General features: G+C 36.0%; 2 protein-coding genes across 2 annotated transcripts; one reads left to right on the top strand and one right to left on the bottom strand.

Annotated features, from left to right (window-relative positions):
* Positions 1-28: 28 nt before the first annotated feature.
* LOC140863777 (uncharacterized) lies at positions 29-24420 on the bottom strand. The gene is made up of 24 exons (XM_073267428.1): positions 24028-24420; positions 23322-23681; positions 22186-22318; positions 19475-19650; positions 17846-17919; positions 17622-17657; positions 17451-17541; positions 17225-17284; positions 14922-15105; positions 13752-13945; positions 12988-13089; positions 11755-11865; positions 10799-10864; positions 10594-10692; positions 4806-5051; positions 4580-4714; positions 4351-4455; positions 3320-3628; positions 3027-3214; positions 2853-2955; positions 2636-2781; positions 1536-1615; positions 1229-1404; positions 29-563 (listed from the first exon to the last, which is right to left on the bottom strand). Exons 1-24 carry the CDS (start codon positions 24364-24366, stop codon positions 180-182), a joined length of 3897 nt encoding a protein of 1298 aa, XP_073123529.1. The 5' UTR covers positions 24367-24420; the 3' UTR covers positions 29-179.
* On the top strand, positions 5610-7357 carry LOC140863778 (uncharacterized). Its single transcript, XM_073267429.1, has 2 exons — positions 5610-6888; positions 7218-7357. The coding sequence occupies exon 1, from the start codon at positions 5703-5705 to the stop codon at positions 6483-6485; it is 783 nt and encodes a 260-aa protein (XP_073123530.1). The 5' UTR covers positions 5610-5702; the 3' UTR covers positions 6486-6888; positions 7218-7357.
* Positions 24421-24759: the final 339 nt, after the last annotated feature.

Here is a 24759-nt window from a genome sequence, read left to right as displayed (position 1 = left end):
TCACATGGCATCACTACTAATTCAAAATTAAAAAATTATTTTTTTCCCAACCAACTCGGTATCAAGGTTGGGTTCAAAGAATGAAATTGTCTTCTATTCTGACCTTAAATAAATTACAACAGATAACGAGTGAAATTCTACAAGCCACAAAGCATGTCCAAAAAAAAAATCATGATTATTCAAGATTTGTCTTTTTCGATTTTCGAAACTTCCAGAGCTGCATCTCTCAGAAAAGATAGCTGCGCAGAAATAGACAGTTTACCATGTTCTTCAATCCCATTTTTACCGGTTATCACCTCAGATTCTACATTGCAATGAACATATACGAATTCTGACGGATCACGGGGATTTTCGGATTCTTGGCACTGTCCTTTCTCGTCAAGAACTGGAGTAAACTCACCATCCACAGGGCAGATGATGTGTGAACATCGATTATCAAGTAGTTCTTTCGATAGATTTTCGTCCTTGGTTGTATTCACATTTGCTCCAGAATATGCACTTCCAGGAATATCGATAAGTAGATCATGCTCTATGTTGTTATGTCGGAACCTTAAATCAGAGCCCTGTAGACAAGATAATGACAAAATATCACTATACTAAATAACGCGACCATTTCAGATCATGGCAAGTTGTTAAAACGTGGAGTTTGCAAATTAGAGAAGACAATTTAAAATCCTGCGAGAAATATACTATAATGAAGGAACAATATTTTCGGTACTTGCTTTTCTAGTCTAAATAAGGCAGGCATTTCAGATCATGCCAAGGTGTTATACGCATAGAGCTTGCAATTATGAAATCATAAAAGCTGGAACTCTGATCGAAGAAATGTAACATACTGAACACGATTTTGGTACCCATTTTCTAGTCTGAATACTGATTGATCATGATACAGCAGAACTAACTTCCAAATACGAGAAAATGCAAATCCTAAACTTTATCAAGATGAGTACTGATAATTTGTTGTCCTATTAATTATTATACTCTGTTTTCTGATTTATCATGGTAAGTCTTTTGAGAGTGAAGCTTAAAAGTTAAAACTTTCAACAGCATGAAAATGGTTTCTATGTTATCATCATATTATAATCTGTTTTCTGATTTATCATGGAACGTCTTTTGAGAGTCAAGCTTAAAAGTTTCAACAGCATGAAAATGGTTTCTATGTTATCATCAACCCAGTAAACACTTCTCGACAAAAAACACGCTAATTTTATTTGGACTATGGCATCACCTGTACTACATTATTGATATGCTCAGATTTGTGGGCATCTGTGAGGCCATTCATGATGTCTTTGAGTTGTTTCTTAGCCTTGTTTCTAGCAATACGTCGTTCTGCACATTGTGCAGTGGTAACAGCAGCATGACAAGCAACACAAAGAGTCCTCATGTTCTCTAGTTTGCATTCACCTGGAGAACTCAATAAAGAGAATTCATCAAATCAAAGGTGTTATTTTGTTCATAGTTCATACATTGGAAACATGAGTTCATGCTTCAAACGGCATCAACATTTTCAAAAAAAAACAAAATAAGGCACTGACCTCCCCCCTTATACACGGGTATAATGTGGTCTGCATGCCAAGCATTGCCTTCTTTTGGGTCATGAACAAGCTTGTCCAGTCTGTTAAATTCCAAACAAAAACTTGATTCTAACGAATGAAAGATGGAAATACAACAGATGCATAGCTCTTGTACCAGTTCTAAACAATTGAAAGAACTTAGTTTCCCTGGCACCCTAAAAATTAAAATCATTTACTCCACAAATGGGAAAATAAATGGAAGGGGCTACAAGCTTTTGTTGGAGGCACACCAAACATATCATGAACCTTAAACAGTCATTTGCTCATGCATAACAATACTATCCAGCCATTAATCCATTCTTGCACTTCATTCACATTGAGAATAGATCTACATCAAAGTTAAAACAATCCACAGAATAACCAGCAAAACTCCAAGTCAGCACAAGTGACCAAGATAAATATGTCCAAGGCCAACAAACCCTTAATACTGTAGGACATGTTTGATATCCATGATAATTTGGTCATCCTACTCAATTCCATGTTTAGTATGATAGTTTGGGCCCATCATAAACCAGTCAGCCATATTAGTATTCAGTGCTTTTGAATCATTAATCACGTGGCACTCGAGAATGGAAAAATTACAAAATCTGGTGTCAAAGAAAGACAAAGTTTCTTCAGCATGAGAGCTTTACAAGCGACGGGGGCTTATTCTTGCAGCGGCTAAAAAGATAGAAAACAACTAAGCCCATTTGTCACTCGCTCGTTAACCACAATATTAGTCAACCTGTAACATATCTTCTGCCATCACTTCTAAAACATAGAGATTAGATTATTTGCTAAGAATGAAAAGAAAAAAGATTTTTTTTAAAGGTAAAAACAAGATATTTAAATCAACTAGTGTTGGAAAAAAACTTAAGGAAAAATGAACCAAAAAAAAAAGGATGGGGGTGGCCGGTGACGACAATGAACTCTCCACTCTGTAGGGTCCTTTTCATAATTCTCTGGAACTTTTAGCCCAAAAGTGGGATGAAAGATATTTGTAACTAATATTATTATAATAAAAGGTGTAAAAAACTATGACATACACTTTCCAACATTCATCTTGAGTAAGAATAACTTACAATTTTTTGTGATCTGCTATTTTTGGAGCCACTTTCTTGATATACATTGGCCTCTTTTCAAGTGATAGAGGCATTAAGTTTTCAACAAGTCGATGACAATCTAATTGACAACACGTGCAAATTCCTTTCTCAATTTGGAAAAGACCCTACAAACCTCATATGTTAACTTGATTTACATAAGAAATAATAAGCAATCAGACATGATTCTAGATCAAACCTCACGAAGAAATCTGCTGCTAGTTCGTGAGCGATATTCTTCAAAGCAATTCAAAGTGCAAAAAAGGTCCTCAAAGAATTGAGGCGATTTAGAGTATTTACTCCTGCGATCAAGAATTGATCAAAACCTCATTCCATGTTTCACCAACAAAAGAGAAAAATGAACAAGACCTACTTGCAAGGAGTTTGACATAGCTTGCAGAGTGGTTCATCCATGTTAGACCAACCCTGCGTATAAAGTTGCTCTTTCTGATCATTACCACCAGAGAGATGAACTTTTCTCCGGGAAGCATTTGAGGGTAATGAATGACTTATCTCATCCATAGGTGTTTTACGCCGTCTACTTCCACCCCTCAGTAGTCCCTGAGAAATGAAAAATAATTATGAAACAAATTTTACCCGCACAAACAATTCAATGGTGACAATTGGTAAGACGTCTAGGATAAATTCTACAATCTACATACATACCCCATCATTATGATTGATGCTTTCATTTAAATAACATAATTCACAAGACAGTGGGAGCTGTAAGGGCTTGCCAATCAATTTCCTCTTCTCAATAGGCCTCAGCTTCTTCCATTCATTGATGAATTCCATAAGAGCTCCTCTGTATAGTGGATCATCCTTGATAGATTTATCAGACATTTTATCAACATCATTTGCAAGTGGGCAGCACTCAACTTCCTCTAGCCGGAAATTTTCAAAAAATGGCCTTGGTCTAGAGTCTGTTCCTGGGATGCAAGAATACAAGTGGATCCTTCCAGTATACTTGCTAACCTGAACGGAGAACAACTTCAGGAACAAACAAAAACTTCTATAAATCTACAATATGTGTTTCAGTGCGAGCAGCGAGTTTAAGCTACATCGCAATCATTTTAATGTGGACAATAAGCATTCCTCAAGAAATGTCCTAGCTAAGGAACTTTATAAGGTGAAAACATGAAAACAACACGATCGAGGAATAAACTAACAGCTGGTAATAGTCCACCTAAAATACAAACTTTGCTATCCAATAATAAGTGTCTGGAGAAAAAAATTGTTATCATGAAGGCTTACCTAGTAACAGGTCACCAATCAAACTTTCATATAAATGTATGCTAAAAAAGTGAAATGAAATGTATTCACCTCCAGAGAGCAGTTAGGATCTCAGTATTCCCATACTGTCAAAATAATGAGCATTTGGCTAACATGCCTTCAAAAAGGACTCAACAAGTATTACATCCAAGTTGGGAATCGACAAGATTCGTTCTCGTGCTTGAGAGGGAGAATTGAAAACATGAATCCTAACAGATAATTTGTTTTAAGTAAATTTTTCATTTTTGTTTGAGAGATTTGTTAGCTGTGTGTTTAGAAAAGATTGTAGCAATTTTTGTACATAGAACATAGATAAGCTACTTCCACCATATATATACTCCTTTGAGATTATTAAAATATCAGTTTTCCGCTTAAAAAAACTTCACATCTATAACTACACAGTGAAGCAAAACTCAGAAAATTACCTCAAACCGGAGAGCAGTTGATTGGATGGAACTATTAGCTCCAATATCGACTTCATTGATGCATCCCCCTTTGGTTAATGTGGTTTCGTTGAACATAGCGTCAACCTACAATCCACGTTGGATAAATTCAAGCAATCATTACAAAAGTGATAAATCACAAAATTCTTAAGCAACAAACGTTAAATAGATCATTGGATCGTCAGTTGCACAAGATAAAACGACATCGTACCTTCATTTCTTTACTTCTGCTGTCAATCTTTTCTACAACACCAAGAGGACAAACAGCAGCTTCATGTTCAGCTCTTGCAGCAAATTCCTCATCTCTAAGATTGGCATGCTTTCCATTTAGCTCAAGTAATTCATTCTGAATCCATATGAAAAGAGAACAAGCCAGGAACGTAAAGTCAAGAGCTAGGTTTGAAGAAAATCCAATTAAGAAGACAACAATGAACTACCTCACGACAACGCTTGTCCCTCCATGACGAAATAGCAGTATGATATTGTCCACCACCACACCTATCCACCGGTATATGCAAGTCACTGGATGCCCCTTCAGGCTGTGAATCTTGATCAGTGCAAGCAGTATGGGATTTCATGATCTTTTCTACGGGCCTATCCTCATTTTCTATCTGGCCAAGCATTAACTGCTTGTTTTTCTCTCTTGTTTTACAGGCAGTCTCAAGATTAGAAACACTCTCAACCTGTGTAACATGGACACAAATAAAGCCTGGATGTATAGTCCTCAAACTTTGAAGACAGAACTGAGGGGGTAAAACGTAGATTTAAAAATTAAGTACAAGCCTTTCCATGTAGAGGTCCAAAAGAAAATTAAGACCGTGATATCCATATCATATACAAAGATGTCAAACAAGTAGCCTTTTATATTAAAAAATGACGGAATAAAGAAAGAAAGAAAATGGAAAAACGTCCAACAAGACTTTGGTTATCTAGAAAAAACAAATTTGATTTTTCACATAAAGCTAAAGATCATAGTTCCTGTTAAAGATATGGAAATATAATCAGAATCAAATCTTTGATATTTATAGGAAATTATGTACCAATTGTAAATTAGGATAATTAGGAGATCCCTTAATTAAAGGGATTACAATTCTGTTTCTATTTTCTGATTATGTTAGTGTATCTATATATTGATTTGTTAATTATTGTAAATGGTAGAAGTGATATAATAAAAAGAACGTTCTTCTTTCTCCAGCAATTATGTTCTTCTTGTTCATTTCACATGGTATCAGAGCCGTAAGGCTTGATCCATTCGGATCTGATTCGCAATTCCATTGTCACTATTTTTTAGCCTGGTATTGCAGTCCTCTGATTTATTATTCGGACAATTATCGATGGCTGGAAAAGCCGAAACTTCTAAAACCCTTCCAGTTCCTGCTGTTGGAGAATTACAGCAAATCCATTCTGCCTATCGGCTAAATGGCAAAAACTATTTAAAATGGTCCCAGCTCGTCAGGACCACATTGAAGGGTAAAGGAAAGCTCAGCCATCTGCTTGGTAGTGGGCCTAACAAAAAGGACCCCAAGTTTGCTGCCTGGGATGAAGAAGACTCCCTTATTATGGCTTGGCTCTGGAATTCTATGATGCCCGACATCAGTGATACATGCATGTTCCTCACCACTGCCAAGGAGATTTGGGACAGCATTCGCCAAACATATTCCAAGAAGGGAGATGCTGCCCAAATCTATGAAATCAAAGTACAAACAGGCTTGGCTACTCAAAGAAATAAATCTGTTACAGCGTATGCTAGTACTCTGAAAAATTTGTGGCAAGAGATATATCATTATCGATGCTTCGAGACCAAGTGCCCAGACGATGCGACAATTCTGAAAAATTACATTGAACAAGATAGGGTCTATGACTTTCTCGTGGGACTCAACCCTGAATTCGATCAAGTCCGCGTTCAAATCCTTGGGAGGGACCAAATTCCATCTTTGAATGACGATGCGACAATTCTGAAAAATTACATTGAACAAGATAGGGTCTATGACTTTCTCGTGGGATTCAACCCTGAATTCGATCAAGTCCGCGTTCAAATCCTTGGGAGGGACCAAATTCCATCTTTGAATGAGGTTATAGCCATCATTCGATCGGAAGAAAGTCGGTGTCATGCTTAAACCACAAAGTGTGGAGAGCTCCGCATTGGTGACTAAAAAGAACATTGATCATCTACCAGATTCTGGAAAGGGTACTGCTCTTAGAAATCTACCAGATTTTGGAAAAGGTACTGCTCTTAGAAATTTGTCCCAAGGCTCTAGAGATGAATTGTGGTGTCCCAAATGTCGCAAAACAGGGCGTACTCTAGATCGATGCTGGAAAATTCATGGCAACCATCATACAAGGATGAGGGCAGCAAAGGAAAGCAACTGAGGAATAGGAGCCAAGCCCATATGACTGCACAACCGGAGCATATAGATGCTCCATCTCCAAAAAATTTCAATGAGGAGGAAATTGAGCAGTTAAGGGCTTTCTTGACCACTCTTGGGAGGTCGTCAGGTACATGCTCATTGACACAATCTGGTAAGTTCCCTATTTCCATTGCATTCAATGCTTCCACTAGCCATTTTGCCAACTCTTGGATCTTAGACTCCGGCGCCACCGATCACATGACACACTCATCACAAATTTTCTGTTCGTATACCCCTTGTCCTAGTACTAGAAAAATTACTACTGCTGAATGTTCTTTGATCACAGTAGCAGGGATGGGCGATGTCGAATTAAGTCCTTCCATTACCTTAAAACAAGTGCTTCATGTCCCCAAACTGTCCACTAACCTTATTTCTATACAGAAATTAACACAAGACTTGTCTTGCCATGTGATTTTTTACCCATCTTATTGTGAATTTCAGGACCAAGCATCGGGGAGGAGATTGGTCATGCTAAGGAAGGGGATGGACTTTACTATCTTGACACACTCAAAAAATCTGCCCAAACAATCTAATTCTGCCTACCTCTCCTCAAATCAAGAACAGATTTGGCTTCAACATCGTAGATTTGGCCATCCGTCCTTTCAAACTCTCAAAGTCTTGTTTCCCAGTTTATTTAAAGGATTAGATATTGGGTCTTTTTCATGTTAAAATAGTGAATTCGCAAACACAAGTGTGTATCTTTTTCACAAAGTAATAAAAGATGTTTGAGTCCTTTCAATTTAATCCAAAGTGATATTTGGGGTCCATCTCCTATTCCAAATGTTACTGGAGCTCGCTGGTTCATTTCTTTTATTCATGATTATAGCCGCATGTGTTGGATATTCTTGCTCAAACATAAATCGGATGTTAGTTCTATCATTCCAACGTTTCATGACATGATTCAAAACCCATTTGGGGTAAAAATAAAAAGGTTTGGGTCTGATAATGCCAAATATTATTTCAATCAGGTTCTTCACTCCTATTTTCAAAAAGAAGGCATTATCCATGAGTCGTCGTGTGTACATACTCCACAGCAAAACGCACTTGCTGAAAGAAAAAATGGTCACTTGTTGAGCATTGCTCGTGCATTTTTATTTCAGAACCATATGCCTAAGTATTATTGGGGGACGCTGTCTTAACGGCCACACATCTTATTAATCGGCTTTCCCTCTAAAGTCTTGGGTGATAAAAGTCCTCTCGAGATGCTCACGATCTCCTTTCCTGATCTACACACTAATCAATTGCCACCAAAAGTGTTTGGGTGTGTGTGCTTTGTTCATGTTCATGGTCATAGTCGTGGTAAATTGGATCCTAGATCTCTCAAGTGTGTGTTTGTTGGGTATTCATCAACACAAAAAGGCTACCAATGTTACCATCCTCCTTCCAAGAAGTTATTTGTTTCAGTTGATGTCACATTCCATGAGAATGAATCTTATTACTCCATTCCCCAACTTCCAGGGGAGCATAATCTGGAAGATAAGGAGGATCCTTTCATTTTTCCAGCCTTACCTAACTTCTCTGGTCCTCCATTGTTAAGCCATCAATCTGTCCCAGAAAATGTTTACCAACCTGATCATGTACCAAGTTCTCAACCAGTCCCAAGTTCTCATGAGATGAACCCTATTCAAACCAATATCAGATTGTTTGGTCAAACATATTCAAGGCGGAAAGGTCCATCGGTCCCTGAACTTGTGCACGCCCAAGAGTCCAAAACTGAGCTCTACACCTGAGGTAACAATTGAGAACTTCATTATACACAATGAACACACACCTCACTTAGTAGATGATCATAGCTTGCACGTTCCTATTGCCCTTCGCAAAGGAACCAGAGATTGCACAAAACAACCACGTTACCCACTGTCCCATGTCGTAACATTTGACAAATTTTCACCATCACATAAAAACTTCTTAGTAAGTTTAAACCAGAGATTGCACAAAAACAACCACGTTACCCACTGTCTGAAGCATTGTCTAATGAAAACTGGAAACAAGCCATGAATGTGGAAATGAAAGCTTTGGAAAAAAACAGCACTTGGGAGATTACAGATTTGCCTTTGGGAAAAAGATCAGTGGGGTGTAAATGGGTATACACTGTGAAATATAAATCAGATGGCACATTGGAGAGATATAAGGCGAGGTTGATAGCCAAGGGTTATACATAAACGTATGGGGTGGACTATCAAGAAACATTTGCTCCGGTTGCTAAAATGAACACATTTAGAGTTCTATTATCTTTGGCAGCAAATTATGGATGGGTATTGCACTAGTTTGATGTAAAAAATGCATTCTTACATGGAAACCTTGAGGAAGAGATTTATATGAACATTCCTCCGGGATATGGGAAAAATGTACGAAAAGGACAGGTTTGTCGATTGAAAAAGACCTTGAATGGCCTGAAACAGTCCCTCGAGCATGGTTTGAAAGACTTACAAGGGTAATGCAATCCATGGGATACAAACAAAGTCAGGGAGACCATACTTTGTTTATTAAACACTTGAATTTTGGGTTAGTCACTATTTTGCTTGTTTATGTTGATGATATCATTACTACAGGGGATGATGAGAAAAAGAAACAAGGCCTTCAACAGAGACTAGCTGCTTAATTCGAAATTAAAGATTTGGGAAAATTAAAGTACTTCCTTGGCATAGAAGTAGCTTATTCGAAGCAAGGGATAGTTATATCCCAACAGAAATATATCACTGATTGGCTCCGAGAAACATGAAAATTGGCTTGTAAACCAATGAGCACACCTATAGAAGTTGACAGGGTACTGCAGTACTTGAAAGGGAACCCAGGAAAAGGAATTTTGTTTAAAAAAGGTGACAATATGATACTTGAGACCTACACAGATGCAGATTACGCTGGATCAGTCAATGACCGAAGGTCGACTACAGGGTATTGTACATTCCTTGGAGGAAATCTTGTCACTTGGCGAAGTAAAAAAAAATATGTTATCGCAAGGTCAAGTGCCGAGTCAGAATTCAGAGCAATGGCTCAAGGGGTTTGTGAGTTACTTTGGTTGAAGATTATCTTGGAAGATCTAAAGGTAAAGAGGAGTGGACCTATGAAACTCTATTGTGACAAGAAGTCAGCTATTTGCATTGCACATAATCCAGTGCAGCATGATCGGGCAAAGCATATTGAAATTGATAGACACTTCATTAAGGAGAAGCTGGACAGTGGCTTAATTTGTACACCATATGTCTCGTCAGGTCATCAGCTAGCCGATATATTCACCAAAGGATTAAATGGCCTGTTGTTTCAAGAGATCGTGTCCAAGCTGGGAATGATAGATATCTATTCACCAGCTTGAGGGGGAGTTTTAAAGATATATAATCAGAATCATATTTTTGATATTTAGGAAATTATGTACCAATTGTAAATTAGGATAATTAGGAGATCCCTTAATTAAAGGGATTACAATTCTGTTTCTATTTTCTGATTATGTTAGTGTGTCTATATATTGATTTGTTAATTATTGTAAATGGTAGAAGTGATATAATGAAAAGAACGTTCTTTTTTCTCCAGCAATTATGTTCTTCTTGTTCATTTAACAGTTCCATTCAGGTAAACTCCCTCCTGCTAATTGACGTAATTCCATTATGTAAATTTAATTACCAGTCTACTTTTCTGGTCAAATCTTACAAAAACAATTGAGTAACTCCTTAATAATTACATTCAAAAAAGCACCTACGTAACTACATACATAAGTGCTTCCATATATTTTCAAATGCGCATGTTATGTTTCAGAACATGTCTCTCCAAAAGAATTCGTATTTTTCCAGCATCAAGTATGAATTATATCTATATATAATACCTCCATTTCCTGTATTACGTCATGTTTCCCATTCACAGTAGATGAAACTCGAAGTAAACTTGTATTCAACCGCTGCCAATGTAACTCATCAGAAGTATCCTGAAGGATGAAAAGAATAAAACATAGAGAAAATAGTTTAAAAGCTGCACGTGCCATTCTGGAGAAAATGCAGGAGCAGAGAAACAAAACATTGTTTCTGAGGCACCTTTGCACAGAAAATGTATATGTTCACCAATCTCTTTTGCCCATGTCTATGAGCTCGATCTTCAGCCTTCAGACATTTGAATAATTACTATAAGCATCATGAAATAACTATTTGAGTAATTGACTGAATTAGTTTTTATAGAAAACAGCAAGTATCAATAACAAATGCATTTTATTATTCAAAGGAATTGGACAGTAAAAGCTTATCAATATAATGTAGCGAAAGGCTAGAAGCCAAATATGAAAATAAAATTACGGATAGTATGCTACAGCAAGTGCAATGCATCCGTAAGTGATGCAAATATTACCACTCAAAATTTGTGGAGCTACCTTGAACCAGGCACCGTAAACTTCTCATTAAATAAACCAATGCATTAGTATTGCAACATAGAAAATATACATAATGACCTACTCGGGAGAAATTGAAATTTTGAAAGATTTATATCATCCCCTCCACCAAAATGATAGCAAAATATATAAAACGAACACAATTTCCTGAGCGAATAACTGCGACTATTTGAATGCATTGGGAGATTGGATCAAATGTGAAACATTGCTATTCAAGATCCATGCTTCATAAGAGTAACTGATTGATGAAAACACGATGTTCCATTATTTCATAAAAAAGTTCAACATTGATATTTAAGAGTAACTGATTGATGAAAACACGATGTTCCATTATTTCATAAAAAAGTTCAACATTGATATTTCAAATAAAGTGCCAATAATACGCTGAAATAAATAAAATCACGGTTTACTGAAATAAACAAAATCATGGTTAATCAAATTCACAATTTCACTGCTCTTTTAAGAAATTAAGAACTTTAAAGAAAAATGAATCTAGACAAACAGATAAGATAACTCCTCAATTAAATTTGGTAATAACCATGGTTGGATTTATATAACGTTCATGGACTTCCTAGAAGGAGAGTGCAGAAAGTAGACAGTCGAAGGCACCTGTTGAATTTCACCGGGTCTTGTCGGCAATTCCAAGAATACAACATTGTCAGCTGATGTTAGGTTAAGTCCGGAGCCTCCAGCACGAATTCCAACTAATGCAATTTTAACCTGTCAAAATTCAAGTAAATTTGTTGTCACTAGGTGAACTGAAAGAACTCAATCTCTAGAGCGGGAGTTGCAGCATATATTTTACGGTCTCTTTAATGAATTCATTTCATTAGTCCTTCAGCCAAGCCAGCAAAGAAGTGTAGGAACTAGGAAACCATAAAAAATATCACACAAAGTTGGTTTGGGATCAGATAAGTTGCTATTTTGCTTTCAGATGTAAATACTGTTCAGCATATATTATGGGATACGGTCCCCTTGATTTCAGAAAATATTCCAATAAATCTTTTAATTCTTATTTTAAGGCACATCATCTATTTTGTCCCTCTTGCTATCATCTTTGCAGGTCAAACAGATATCCAACCGGTATGATTGAGTTCATTGGAAAAATTCCAATTATGCCAACATTATACCACCCATGCAATCGAAGCCTGCAAGCAGTTATCCCTCATTCCAAAGTCATCTGCCCCTGGAGAGGCGCGCGTCTTAGGCGAGCCTCTTTTAATGTGTGCGCCTGGGTTAGTACCCAGGCGCGATTGGTGCGCCTGCTAGGCGCAGCCAGGCGCACGCCTTTAATAACTATGTTCCAAACTCACCCTGTTCAATATACATCATTCAATTTGTGTTCACAGATTAAATGGACTAGATTTTGAGATTGGCGTCAGGAAGTTTGATTTCTCACGCTTACTTTGAGATTGGTATCAGGAAGGTAAATTTCATATGCTTAAAACTGCACGAGTCGTTCAATCTAGTATTCGAGTTAAATGGATATCATTTTTTGTTACATATATAGCTTTGAATTTAGATTCATTGTGCTGTATGTGAGAGATTTCCCTCACCGCATTTTGGACATTTGCTCATAATTTCGGGCCTCATATATAAATCTCAAAATCTTTTTGTACAACTCTCTTATATGTTATTTAAAATTTGGCCAAAAGTTATGACGTTAATAATGGGACTACAGTTTAATTCAACAGAAATCTAACATCAAAATTTCTAAAGCACAATTCAATTTTAATAATTTTCAGCAAAGCATAACCAATATTAGGAAGTGTTCATAAGCATAAAACCGGAATGTAAAGATATGGAAGGACTAAGGAGCAGTGCTGAAGAGAACATGAAAACCTCTTTTGATGACTGAAAGGAGTGAATAGCTGATTGCCTGTCGCCACCAGTTATTGTGCAATCAATGCGAACAAATTGAATTCCTTTCTCGCATATAAACGCCTGTATTATCAGACATCAGAAAGAACATCCATAGTGTTTATTCAAAGAAAATATCATATCAAATAAGCCAGCAAAAATAAAGCATTTTTTATTGTAAACCCACCATGTAATGGCTAATGCGGAACCCCATGGAACAAACACAGAAAAATTAATGCCCACGTCCTAAAATATTGACTCACGTGTCCAAATACTAGTAAAATCTAGTTCTTGTGGAATAAGTGCCAAAATACTGACAATGAATCAAATATTGTGATATATGAAACTAAGAATGCAATTCAAGCTTTGCAGACATAGATGGGACCATGAGGGTTTGGTGGGTACAAATAGTCCTCTACTTGATGATCAGAAGCAGTCTTAAGCCACCTGGGTACCAACTACAAAATTTTAAGAAATAGCAAAATAGACAGAAAACTAGAAAATAATTTATAAATTGTCTCAGCCACCAATCGAATGACACAAAAGAATCAAACAGGGTAAAATTCCAACTTACAAGAAGCATATAAAAGGAGAAGACGTAACATACTCCTCAAGTATCAACAGTGATATTAATCTCAGAAAGCAGATAAAAGCATATTATTTTTCAAGCAAAAAAGCATCGCCGACTTATCGAGCAAAAAACTCACTGGCACAACTTCTCAAAATTATGAAGTAAGAAATATTACCTGCACTCCATCAAGCACCTTATGATGAAAAGCAAATATTATCATTTTGTGAGAACCCGAACTTCCTTCATTATTTTCCACTTCATCTAACTCAGCCATGATTGGATGTAGAGAGAGCCACTCAAAGAATCCAGGTAGTTTGGCAATACCTAGTGCTGAGAGCTTCGTAGACAAAATCTTATTCATTTCATTATCTGTGTAGACATGAGTTTCATTTAGATGTATAAACATATGAAACATATCTGAAGTTAAATACAACACATCGAGTGTTTTCATTTTTGCTAGCAATAAAATATCCTGGTGAGATTGAGAGTGGGAATCACAAAAGCTTGATAAGTTTCAGCATATTACACTGTTAGGTCATTCATAAGAGATTAGGAACAATAATGAAGCATCTAGAGTAGTCTGCCAATTTGCAAGCACTCCTGCCTTGGATTGTTGAAATTTTAAGTTGTGACTGGGGAAACAGAATTTATTATACTCTTGACAACTGTCATACAGATATCATGATCTCAACATGTCAGAAGCTAGTTAAAATTTAAGATCACAAAGCTCAGAAATAAGGAATCTTACACGGATTATTTGAAATTAGATTTTTTCTTGACAAAAACTGTGCCAACCAACTAAATAAATTAGTGTACCCGAGTTTCATTTCAAGTTCAGGAGAGAAAAGCACAATATAGCCACCAAGGTTAGCAAAGATAAATCCATAGTTACACTGTTCGAAGAACATCTTTCATGATTGTGTACTCAAATATTATCAGCAGATACATCGAAATTATAAAATTTCTGACAGCAGAATATAGAGCATTCTAACTCAAATAAGAAACGAATAACACAACAAGGTAAATTCAAAATAGTTGAGCAGGAACACTAGTTCACAAAAATTTATGTTGACATTATGGTTAAGAACCCACATAATTAGACCAAGACAAAAACACAGATATCAGATGGAAGACAAGTTCAAATTAACTTCCAAAAACAGAATATTTTGCCAAGGGAAAATAGTTAAATAACCCAACCAAATAATGGTTGATTGCAGGGAAAAAACTATAAGCAAAACAGTATATTAGTTTTCCACATTGATTTCATCGCCTACATCTCGACAGCCAGTCTCATTAGCCAGGTTCGACCAAAAAAATTTTAAATTGAAAAGGCATCAATGAATACCTTGATCTTCATCAGAAATATCAGGCAGGGCATTTTCAGCAACACTGTCTGCAGAAACGTTAACATCTTTCAGCCCTAAAGTTGCCATTGCCAAACTAATATCTGATCTTTTCAAAACTAATTTTATAATTTGCCGGCGTTTGGGAGGTAACTGCAGCAAAACATGCTCCTTTAAGCGCCTTATCTGTAGCGTAGTCACAAAAGAAACAAATATTAGAAGAGTATGTTATGATTGCAAAGAATAGCAGAAAAAAAGATTAAAACATGTATGAATAGATACACCAAAATCCAAATTACCTATCACTGAATTTGAGTGTCCATTTTGTCGATGAAAATTGTAAATTAAGTCAGTCGTCTATTTTTTTAAAAATACCAAAAAAAGCTATAGACATTCTTTAGCGATGTGCCTAAATTCTGCTGCACAAATAGGAAAAATACCAAAAAATGATATCGTTTCATATAGTTAGAATCCATATGCTAACTAAATCCAACACTCCATTTTAGAGAGATTTATTGGTTTTTTAGGATTCCATAATGCCTGGATTTTAATGTGATCATTTCCTTCTAGCATTTGGTGTTCAATACATAGAAAGGTTTTCATCTCCACATTTTTACACAAACAATAAATCACTTTCTCCCTGTATTATCTACTTCTAACATATGGAAAACGAAGAAAATTCTAACCAATTGCAAATCTCAACTTACCTGTTCTTGATTTGAAAAAGAGAGTCAAAAAACCAATTATAAATTTAAGTTAACCACATAAAACAGGTAGTAACATTTATTGTACACAAAAGTAACTTCAGCTAGCTACAGCAACCACAATGCCGAAGGCCCCAGATAATATAGATTTATTAGCTCAACCACTTGTTATTGTGCCAAAAATTAAAACCAAAAAACAAAAAAAAAAAAATTTGCAATTCAACTCTTTCAAGCGCACAAAATTTATAGTTGATCTTAATAAAACAATATAAACTTTTTTAACTATAAAGTAGATCAAAAACAAACTTTATGTTTTACTTGTTGTATCACAAAGACAATCACGTAAGACGGGAGTATTTGTCGTTCCCTCAACATGGTGGAATCAAAAATTGGAAAAAGATGACCTAATGCTAGTAAATTTAAAATTATTGAAAGATCATAGTACCACATATTAAAGAACCTATGTTTCGTACACCAAGGCAACTAGCCTTGACATTTGGGAGAGCGTGCACACACTTTGGTTTGACAAAGAACGGATTTCACTATTGGTTGAAAAGAAGATTCTATATTGTGAGGATTAGTTGCCAGATTATCACAAATCCATATCTAGTCAATGATTTCCCACATTAATGATGTTGAATTACCTTTCTCCAAGATAAATTTTACTTGAAAGTTGAAACTCTATCATGTGCATAAAGAAACTAGCTCAATACCAGCTACAACTCTTAAAATTGTGGGGAAAACCATGAACAAAAGAGAAATCCCGGTAATTCTATGGTTCTAGCAACACATAGATACCATACACATAGTATGTTTTGTAGACCTCATGGACAAGATTCAGGTTTTCACAAAGATGCTTTGAGACTAACCTTTTTTTCTTAGATCAAGCCAAAAAATTGTTTTTGGGTAGTGCTATTAACTCATCAACTTCACTATATTCTCTTCATAATTATTTGCCAATTCAGTGTCTAATATCATGATATCATCCTTCACCTTCTTCATATTCCTCTTACTAGTCACAATTTCAATTTAGTATTGTTTTCCACCACCACTCACAACTTCTTAACCAGGGGTTATGTAACATCTCTTCACCTTATGGTACAGTGTTTGAGCAATTTCACACTTAATAAACAATTTCACACCTAAAAAATAAATCTACACATTTTCACACCACTTTTTTTTTTACAGGAAATAAATACACATTTTCACACCACTAAGCAATTCTACACAATTTCATTGTTAAGGCCATACTGTTGAATCAAAAGTGGAATTAGATTATTACAATAAAAGTTGCTAGTTTGAGTTTTATAGTTAAAAGAAACTTACAAAGACTTGAAAACAAGCAACCAACCAACCAAGCAATCTAAATGCGACAAAAATGATGCATTCTAGAAACCCCACTTTCTCTTTGGTTGAGTGATTGGCATGCATAAAAGTAGCATCCGCTAATAGAGTTGGATAGTCATTTTTTTAAAACAATTCTTGCGACAGCCACCAACGGCTATAATCTATATAGTGTCACAGGAACTTAATAAAATATCATTTTGAAGATTTGAAATGAAAAAACAACAATTTCCAAAAGAGAAATTATATTGCATTACCATGACAGTTTCCTTCAGTAAAACATTCAATTCCTCCAGACGTATCCCCTTTGAAAAATCCTACAAAAAGATATTGATCTCAAATTTACTTAAAAATGTGATAGAACTGAAAGTAAAAAATAGTGAAGACAATTTTGCCTCAAGCAACATCATAGCCAGATAAAAGCTAGGTGAAGGCAAACTTGAAAGAAAAATAAACAGCTGTAAGAGCAAGCCTGAAAGTTACCTGGAAAACATTTCCTTGGCTACCCTTGACAAATTTAACAGAACAGTAAGTTTTTGCAAACTCATATTTGGTCTGCCCAAGCAAACCTGGCCTGCAGTAATTATAAAGCATTAGCAACAGGCTAGAAAAGTCAAAAACTATCCACTGCTTAAGAAATGCTTCTGTACTTACCATAACATGTTTACCTGATGAAAAATGTCATAAGGCCTATTATCACCTAGGAAAACAAGAAACACAAAATGAGCATTCATTTAGATTTGATATATTAGTGCTCATATAAAGTCACACAACCCAGGAGACTGACATTTTAAAATCCCATAAGCACAAAAGAAATCAGATAAAAAGTTGGACATAACTAAAGATATTTGATTTAAAGCAAAGATGATTTCAACAACCTTGACAATGAAGGAGTTCCAGACAGTAGAATCAGATGCTTCACCTTCTTAGCCACATCAAGCACAGCTTGTAGCTGGAAAATGGGGTAAATAAGAGTGTTGATTCAATAAAATAATGTTAATATTATTTGATAATGCAAAATTCTGAGAAAGAACTGTCTTCTAAGGAACGGATATAAATACCAGAAAGATTCGCCAAAAGAAAATTAGGCTAACAAGCTGCAAGTTAAAGTAGCAAATCGTCATCTTTTTAAAATCGGTTATCAGCTCCTGATATTGTCATTTTGCCAAGAAGATGAGATTCGCCTTTAAACCTCCACAAACAAGCATAATCTAGAAATCTATCTAATTTAAATAAAAAAAACTAAGGCACCGAAGAGAATTCTTAATTATTCACCTCCTTGAGTTCTTTCTCATTCCCTTGCTAACCTAACCAATAAGTAAAACGATTATCCATCTCAACCAACTTCAGCTTGGCTATCTTCATTATGCCTCTCAATTCTCAAAGACCATAAAATTAACAAATCTATCAAAAAACTTAATAAATCAATCCAGTATACATGCCACTATACTTACAAACACTTGAATGGGTAGGATAGAAAAACCAGACTTACTTCCAAATAATTTCAGCAAAAAGAGGGACAATCAATGGCGGTAAACACATTGAGGAATTTCATATCAATCAAACGGTAAGTTTTTACACATTAATGACCAAATTCCTTCTCAAGAAGATGGCCCCATGAGCAGGGAAAATATACTAACTGAATATGTTTTCTCTCTTACCGTGGCAGTACTAGAAACGTTTTCACAACTCAAATCCTCCCTAACAATGACAAACTCCCTTTATTTATCCTTCTCTCCCCACTGCACGAGCACTCACTATTTTCCCCTGTTTCTGGATCTACTGTTAACCTTTGGTATAGGAGGCTTTGAAATACTTGGGTCAACTTGCCCAATCCACTAGAACCCCCAAGCCTGAGTCCATAACAGAGTATGGCTTTGCAATCTTGTATAAAATGAAACACCTCGTGGGACATTAAGTTTAACCCAAACGAACATGTCATGAGGTAAAAGTCAAAAGTGTTCAGCCAAATCCAACAATATAGGGGTCAATATGCATTTGTTTTATGTCAATCCTTTATGTAAAATTAGCATTAAAGCAGATGTCACCTATTTGTATTCTGTACTTGAGCTCTCTTGTTTCATCTTGTTATACGGTTTCCCCTCAGACCCTGTAGAAGTCAATGCTTACCCTCTATGCAACACCCAACTACTCCAGATTGAAGGAATGATACTGAATTTAACAAATCAAACTTCATGGACCTCCTTCCTTGAGTAGAGTTTGGAGGAGGGGAGAGAGATGTCCTTTGGAATATCAATTTCATCAAGAACATGTGCAAAACATATAGAGCGCATAAACAACAGTAGTAACCATGTGAATATAAACAAACCCCATAGATCCAACATGCTTCAAGTTGGCAATCATGAATACAAGATGGCTAAAGGTTGAGAATGAGTTTCCATTCCATGTTTTCCACATTTTGAGTGGAAAAAAACACCACCACAACACAAGCCAGTTTCAATCTTCACATCTATCATTAGACAGAACATAATTGGAATGCAGTTTACCTCATCCTTTTCTAATGATTTTTTGCTGCAGCGTAAATGATGAGATTCATCTATTATCAAGGTGGCCCATTCCTGTTCCAACATGCTTTTCTGCAGACGGCGGAGCATTGTGTATGAAATCACCACGACTCTTGGTTGCTCGGCTAAACGTGCAGGATTGTCTCGATGACCAAACACTGTCAGGGAAAAAGGAAGCAACATTAGGGCTGGCAAAATTGACAAAATTCCCGACTCTTCCCGATTCCCAACCCGTTCCAATCGCGAATTTTTTCTGTCCCTAATTTTACCCGATCCCGATCAATTTCGGGAATGGGATCGGGATCAACAACCCTACCCGACGGGATTCCCGACCCGAATATAATAATAATATTTTTATTTATATTTTTTATAATTCTGTTTTAATATTAATATTTTTTATAATTATCTCTCAAATAATTATTTTTTATATTTATATTTATTTGTTTTAATATTATTGTTGAGTTATAAATTTTCATTTTGTTTTTTTTTTATTTCGAATAATTATATGTTTTTATTGTATTAACCAAATAGTTGTTTTAGTTTATCTGTAATGTACTAAAAAGATTTTTTAGTTTTTAATGATTATATACAAAGAAATTTTACTTTATTTGTAATGTACTAAGAAATTGTTTGACTTTCTTCATATTTTTCATTAAAAAAAATTTATAGAATTTTTTTTTAAAAAAAATTATTTTTCGGGAATTCCCTCTTTCTACCCGACGGGATCCCGAACATTCGGGTCCCGACACTTTTCGGGTAGGGGATCGGGAGAGAAAAAAATCTCAATTTTTATCGGGACGGGAATCGGGTAAGGGGGTTACGGGACAGTCCCGACCCGATCCCACCCCTAAGCAACATGACTTGAACAAACTTTGAGGAACAAATTTGAGAAGGCAAGGAGTAGTACAATACTGCCATGAACAACTTTAAACCATTGGTGCAAAATAACAGCCTAAATCATAGATTTTTAAAAATGAAAAGCTTTAACACTGTCAATTCTCCGCATACATGAAATATATTTATATGAAGTTGCATGTAAAACAACTGCTGAATATTATCTTAAAAGGTTTTGAAATGAATCGAATGATGACAATATCAATTATGAATTCAACTGGATAAGAGAAACGTACACAGTTAAATTCACAATATTTGGCTAAGGCGATCTCATAACAAGTCGACAAAGAAGTTCAAGTAAAGTGGGCTATTTTAGTATTAAGTACTATGGCTAAGACAAATCAGACCAGCAAAGCAGAAAGTTAAAAGGCGTTAAAGAAATTGGATGTGACAACAGTAGTGAGTAGTGAGAGAAGAGAAAATCAGCTGGGATACGTAGGTCGGTTAGCTAATTATTTTCATGGCAAAAGCAAAGGATCGACCAAGCAACAAATAGGTCAAGAAAATAGGTTATCAGTCAAGACAAGCCTGCCAAGTGCAACACCTCAACTGGATCAGCTAACTCAAGAAGGAAGTGAATCAGTACTAAGAATATAATACAACAGCAAGTATCCATTGACCCATCAAAGCATCACAATCATATCTTGCTCCAACACACAAAATCCAAAAGCAAGCAGAAGATTTGATGAACTGGTATTTAGACTAAGATTATTATTGTGTTACCCAGTTTAAATTGTTACTGTTGGAGGCATATATCTATTTAAAGAGACTGAAGATAGAAGGTATTGATCATGAGAAAATTCACAAAGCTTTGAATACTAAGAGCATACAAAGTTTTGCAAACAATGTACATCAAATAAATCAAGCTCGCTCGCAGCTCAAGAACAATTTGTATGTAAGAACACACGAACTCGATAGCTATTAAATATGTTGCACCTATTCAAGTGATTTATTGGGTCTAGTACCCAATTGTTGTACGGAATACTCTACTTAATCTGATTGGATCTAGAGTATTTCGAGCTTAGAAATTTACTGAGTGGTGTCTAAGTGTCTGCAATTAATTTAGAATGTGAAATGATTATAAAGGATTCAAAAGAATCAAATCTTTTAGTGAGTTCTTTTGGCGTGGAAAATAAAAAGAAGACGTTGGAACATTAAACTGCCTTTGGACCTCAATAAATTATAAATCTCGTCTTTTTCTGCATTTCTATTATTCTGTTATACTATTGACTATTGTTGTTTGCTCATACGTTCTCTTAACCAGATTTCTTTTAAATCTTCTGTAGTATAATTTACCACTTGAACAAAATATAATTTTCATAGAAATAACGAAATTTTAAGCGTCTTAGCGAAAAATCAGTTCTTGAGCAGATATATGATTTAATTAACTGTTTGGATCTAAAATGGTTTGTTAGAATTTAGCCCCCAACTCAAGTCTGTTGAGTTAAGATTACACCCTTAAACCCAAAAAGAAGAGTGAAGGATGAGGGAACGCAACTTAAAAGTCAATCGTCCATTTTGAAAAAAATTATTCAGAAACAAATAAAAGGAAAATATGTACCCCACAGAGAGAGAGAGAGAGAGAGAGAGAGAGAAAATGGGTCAAAAACAATCAGTTACATTAAAAATACATGGACGCGATCAAGACAAATAGTTTATGCCATGGATGTGTTTCAATACGAAAAGGTGGAGAATGCAAAAGGAAAACAAAAAAAAAAGAACAATTTCGAAGACCACGAGCTGCATTCCCTGAGTAAAGAAATAAAGGCGAAATAAAATGATGAATATCAAGACGTTACCTAGGTGTATATCAGAAGGCGTACAAAAAGGAAACCAACGCTCCAACTCTTCTGCCCATGAATGTCTCAAAATTGCTGGGCAAACAACAAGTATGGAACCTTCCTTCAAGAAACAACCTGCAATTGCAATGGCCTGTGAAAAACCAAGAGTCGTGATTAATAACAATTAACAAGTAATAGTTTCTCTGAGACAAAGTTGGAGCCATAAGCTTAGTTCATAATGTACACATGAACTAACATGAAAATCTAGCAACCACACAAACAAGAGATAGAAATACAAGATAGCATGATAAGCCAGGCACCAACAATGGTAAATATTATCTGGAAATTTAACTATAGCACAAAACGGAAAAGGTAAGAATAAATAAAAACACTCTCGACTCTTGAGAAACCAAAAAAAACTACCCTCAACAGAAATTTTCATATCTTAGAAATTTAATTTTCATCATTTTCAATCTTAATCAAACTTCTATGTAACCTTGTCAACAGATATTTGACAAGAGAAAAATATTTGTTTTGGTAAACTCAGTACCTTAAGCCAACGCTGAACTATAAGCTACTCAAGATACTTCTGTAACTTAAAAACCAAGAGCAATCTTGGAGTTCTGCGCATTAGTGGGCAAAGCAAGCCCCTCCAATTACAAGAATCTACATCTCACATTGTTACAAATCATTTCGTGAAGATACATCATTTGTACCCAAGTTCGTTGGCATCCTAAACACTACAAAAGCTTTTGCAAACCATTTTCCGAATCTTGACTCTTGAGCTTGAATAGAACTAATTTCGATAACAGATAAGCTGTGGGGCGTATGAGAACCTAGCTGTCCTTATGCTCGCATACATTAGCACTATTTTACGGCATTATCTTCTGTTATATATGTAATGAATCCATTGTTTGCACACTTTGAGCACGATTAACTTTCTTTCTCATTCAAGGAAAAAATATAACGATGGAAAATAATGCAATGTACTTTAGAAGGCCCAATAACCCACCAATTCTTTACCAACAACTAGTGTATAAATGGCACAAATGAAGATACCTAGAATAAGAGTAGAAGAAGGAACACATATCGAAGTGGTTCACATAAATGATCATCAAGAAAGCAGGTCAATGAGAATTGAATTCAACAATTACCTGCAGAGTCTTTCCAAGACCCATTTCATCCGCAAGAAGACACCGACCGCCCCTCCTCAGTCCAAAACGAACACCGTCTAGTTGAAAAGGTAGCAACGCACTTAACAATGTTTTTGGAAGCTCTGAAATCAATTCATCAACCTTCTCATCAGGTACATGTTCTGGCCTGCAAGGTATCCATTTCCCAGCGGCAAATGAATGTGAAAGCCTCTCAATGACATTGAATGTTCCCCATGGTATCTCTTCACATTCAATACCTTTCCAACTCTTCAAAGACTTTAGAACCAACTGATAATCCTGAAGCCTATAAACACAAGCTTTTCCTCCACCAGTATTTTGGGTGTAGTGTGATAACATGACCTAATCAACCACGCAAATAATAAAATATAAAATAAGGATTATCCAAACACTTGATAACGAATTCCATTTCCAAGCATAAGCCAACAACAATCACCAACCATGCGAAACTTCAAAATTCAAATTTGAATTGATAATTGTTCGAGAAATCCACGAACCACCAGTTATATCGATAACCACACCAAACTTTACTATTCAATTTTGAATTGAGGGTTGTTCAAGGTATCCAAAACCCACCAATTATTTCGACCACAACCTAAAACTAACCATCCCTTATCTTTAAATGTCCAGTAAATAAATCGATAAACCAACAAAATCCAACTACATTACTCTTCGACAATCATCTTACATTAGAGAGACAATCCCTGAGTTTCTCAAAGCAAAGGGCTTCACCGGGAAACGTAAACCCCTTAACAGCAACAGGGGTCACGGAAAACGAATCGAGGGAGCAGATTTCGATCCGGGCCAGGAATTCCTCGGACGGGCCGAGTATGTTTGGGACGAAGGACTGTTTGGGAACGTGAAGATCGGCGGCGAGCTCGGGAGAAGGTTTACGGCATCTGAATAGTTTCCACGGGTTCTGGTGGGAGGATTGTTTGCCGAGGGAGGCAATGGCCTGGCGCTTGGAGAGGGCCGCCGCCCGATTGGCCTCGGCCCGTTTCCTTTGTTCTTCTGTAACTTCTTCCATTTTTTGAAAAGAGGGCGGGGAGAGGAGATACTGAGTGCATACAGTACACCTTCACATGAATTCTAGGCCGCTTTGCAGTCGACCGGTCTGAGTCAGTTTTGTCCATGCTACCCCAACGGGCCATGTTTTTTGGAATTTGATATGATCTCAATTCAAATGAGATTATATTAAATCCCAAAAAACATGGGCCCTTGAATGCAGCACATGGGCAGCATAGACAAAACCCTGAGTCTGACCGTGCTGGCTGGATTTGGTTCGGTTTTCGATTTACGGTTCTATGATTAAGTACATGATTCGGTATTTTTTGTTTGGATTTTTTAGTCAACTGAATCAAAAAATTAGTTGATTTAAAATGCTAATTAATTAATTAAATAATTAATTAATATTGTTTAA

Source organism: Henckelia pumila, chromosome 4, assembly GCF_033568475.1.
Source record: "Henckelia pumila isolate YLH828 chromosome 4, ASM3356847v2, whole genome shotgun sequence".
Classification (NCBI taxonomy): Eukaryota; Viridiplantae; Streptophyta; class Magnoliopsida; order Lamiales; family Gesneriaceae; genus Henckelia; species Henckelia pumila.
Note: the sequence above shows the minus strand (reverse complement) of the source record. Positions and strands in the feature narration are given on the sequence as shown.

Bases quoted from the DNA above. Each gene is read 5' to 3' on its own strand.
- LOC140863778 (XM_073267429.1), top strand. From the start codon at position 5,703: ATGGCTGGAAAAGCCGAAACTTCTAAAACCCTTCCAGTTCCTGCTGTT.
- LOC140863777 (XM_073267428.1), bottom strand. From the start codon at position 24,366: ATGGAAGAAGTTACAGAAGAACAAAGGAAACGGGCCGAGGCCAATCGG. The intron at 17,542-17,621 runs GTAAGTACAGAA...TAATTACTGCAG, and splicing joins CATCAGGTAAACATGTTATG to GCCAGGTTTGCTTGGGCAGA. The intron at 11,866-12,987 runs GTTTTCATGTTC...GAATTTTGACAG, and splicing joins CCTTTCAGTCATCAAAAGAG to GTTAAAATTGCATTAGTTGG.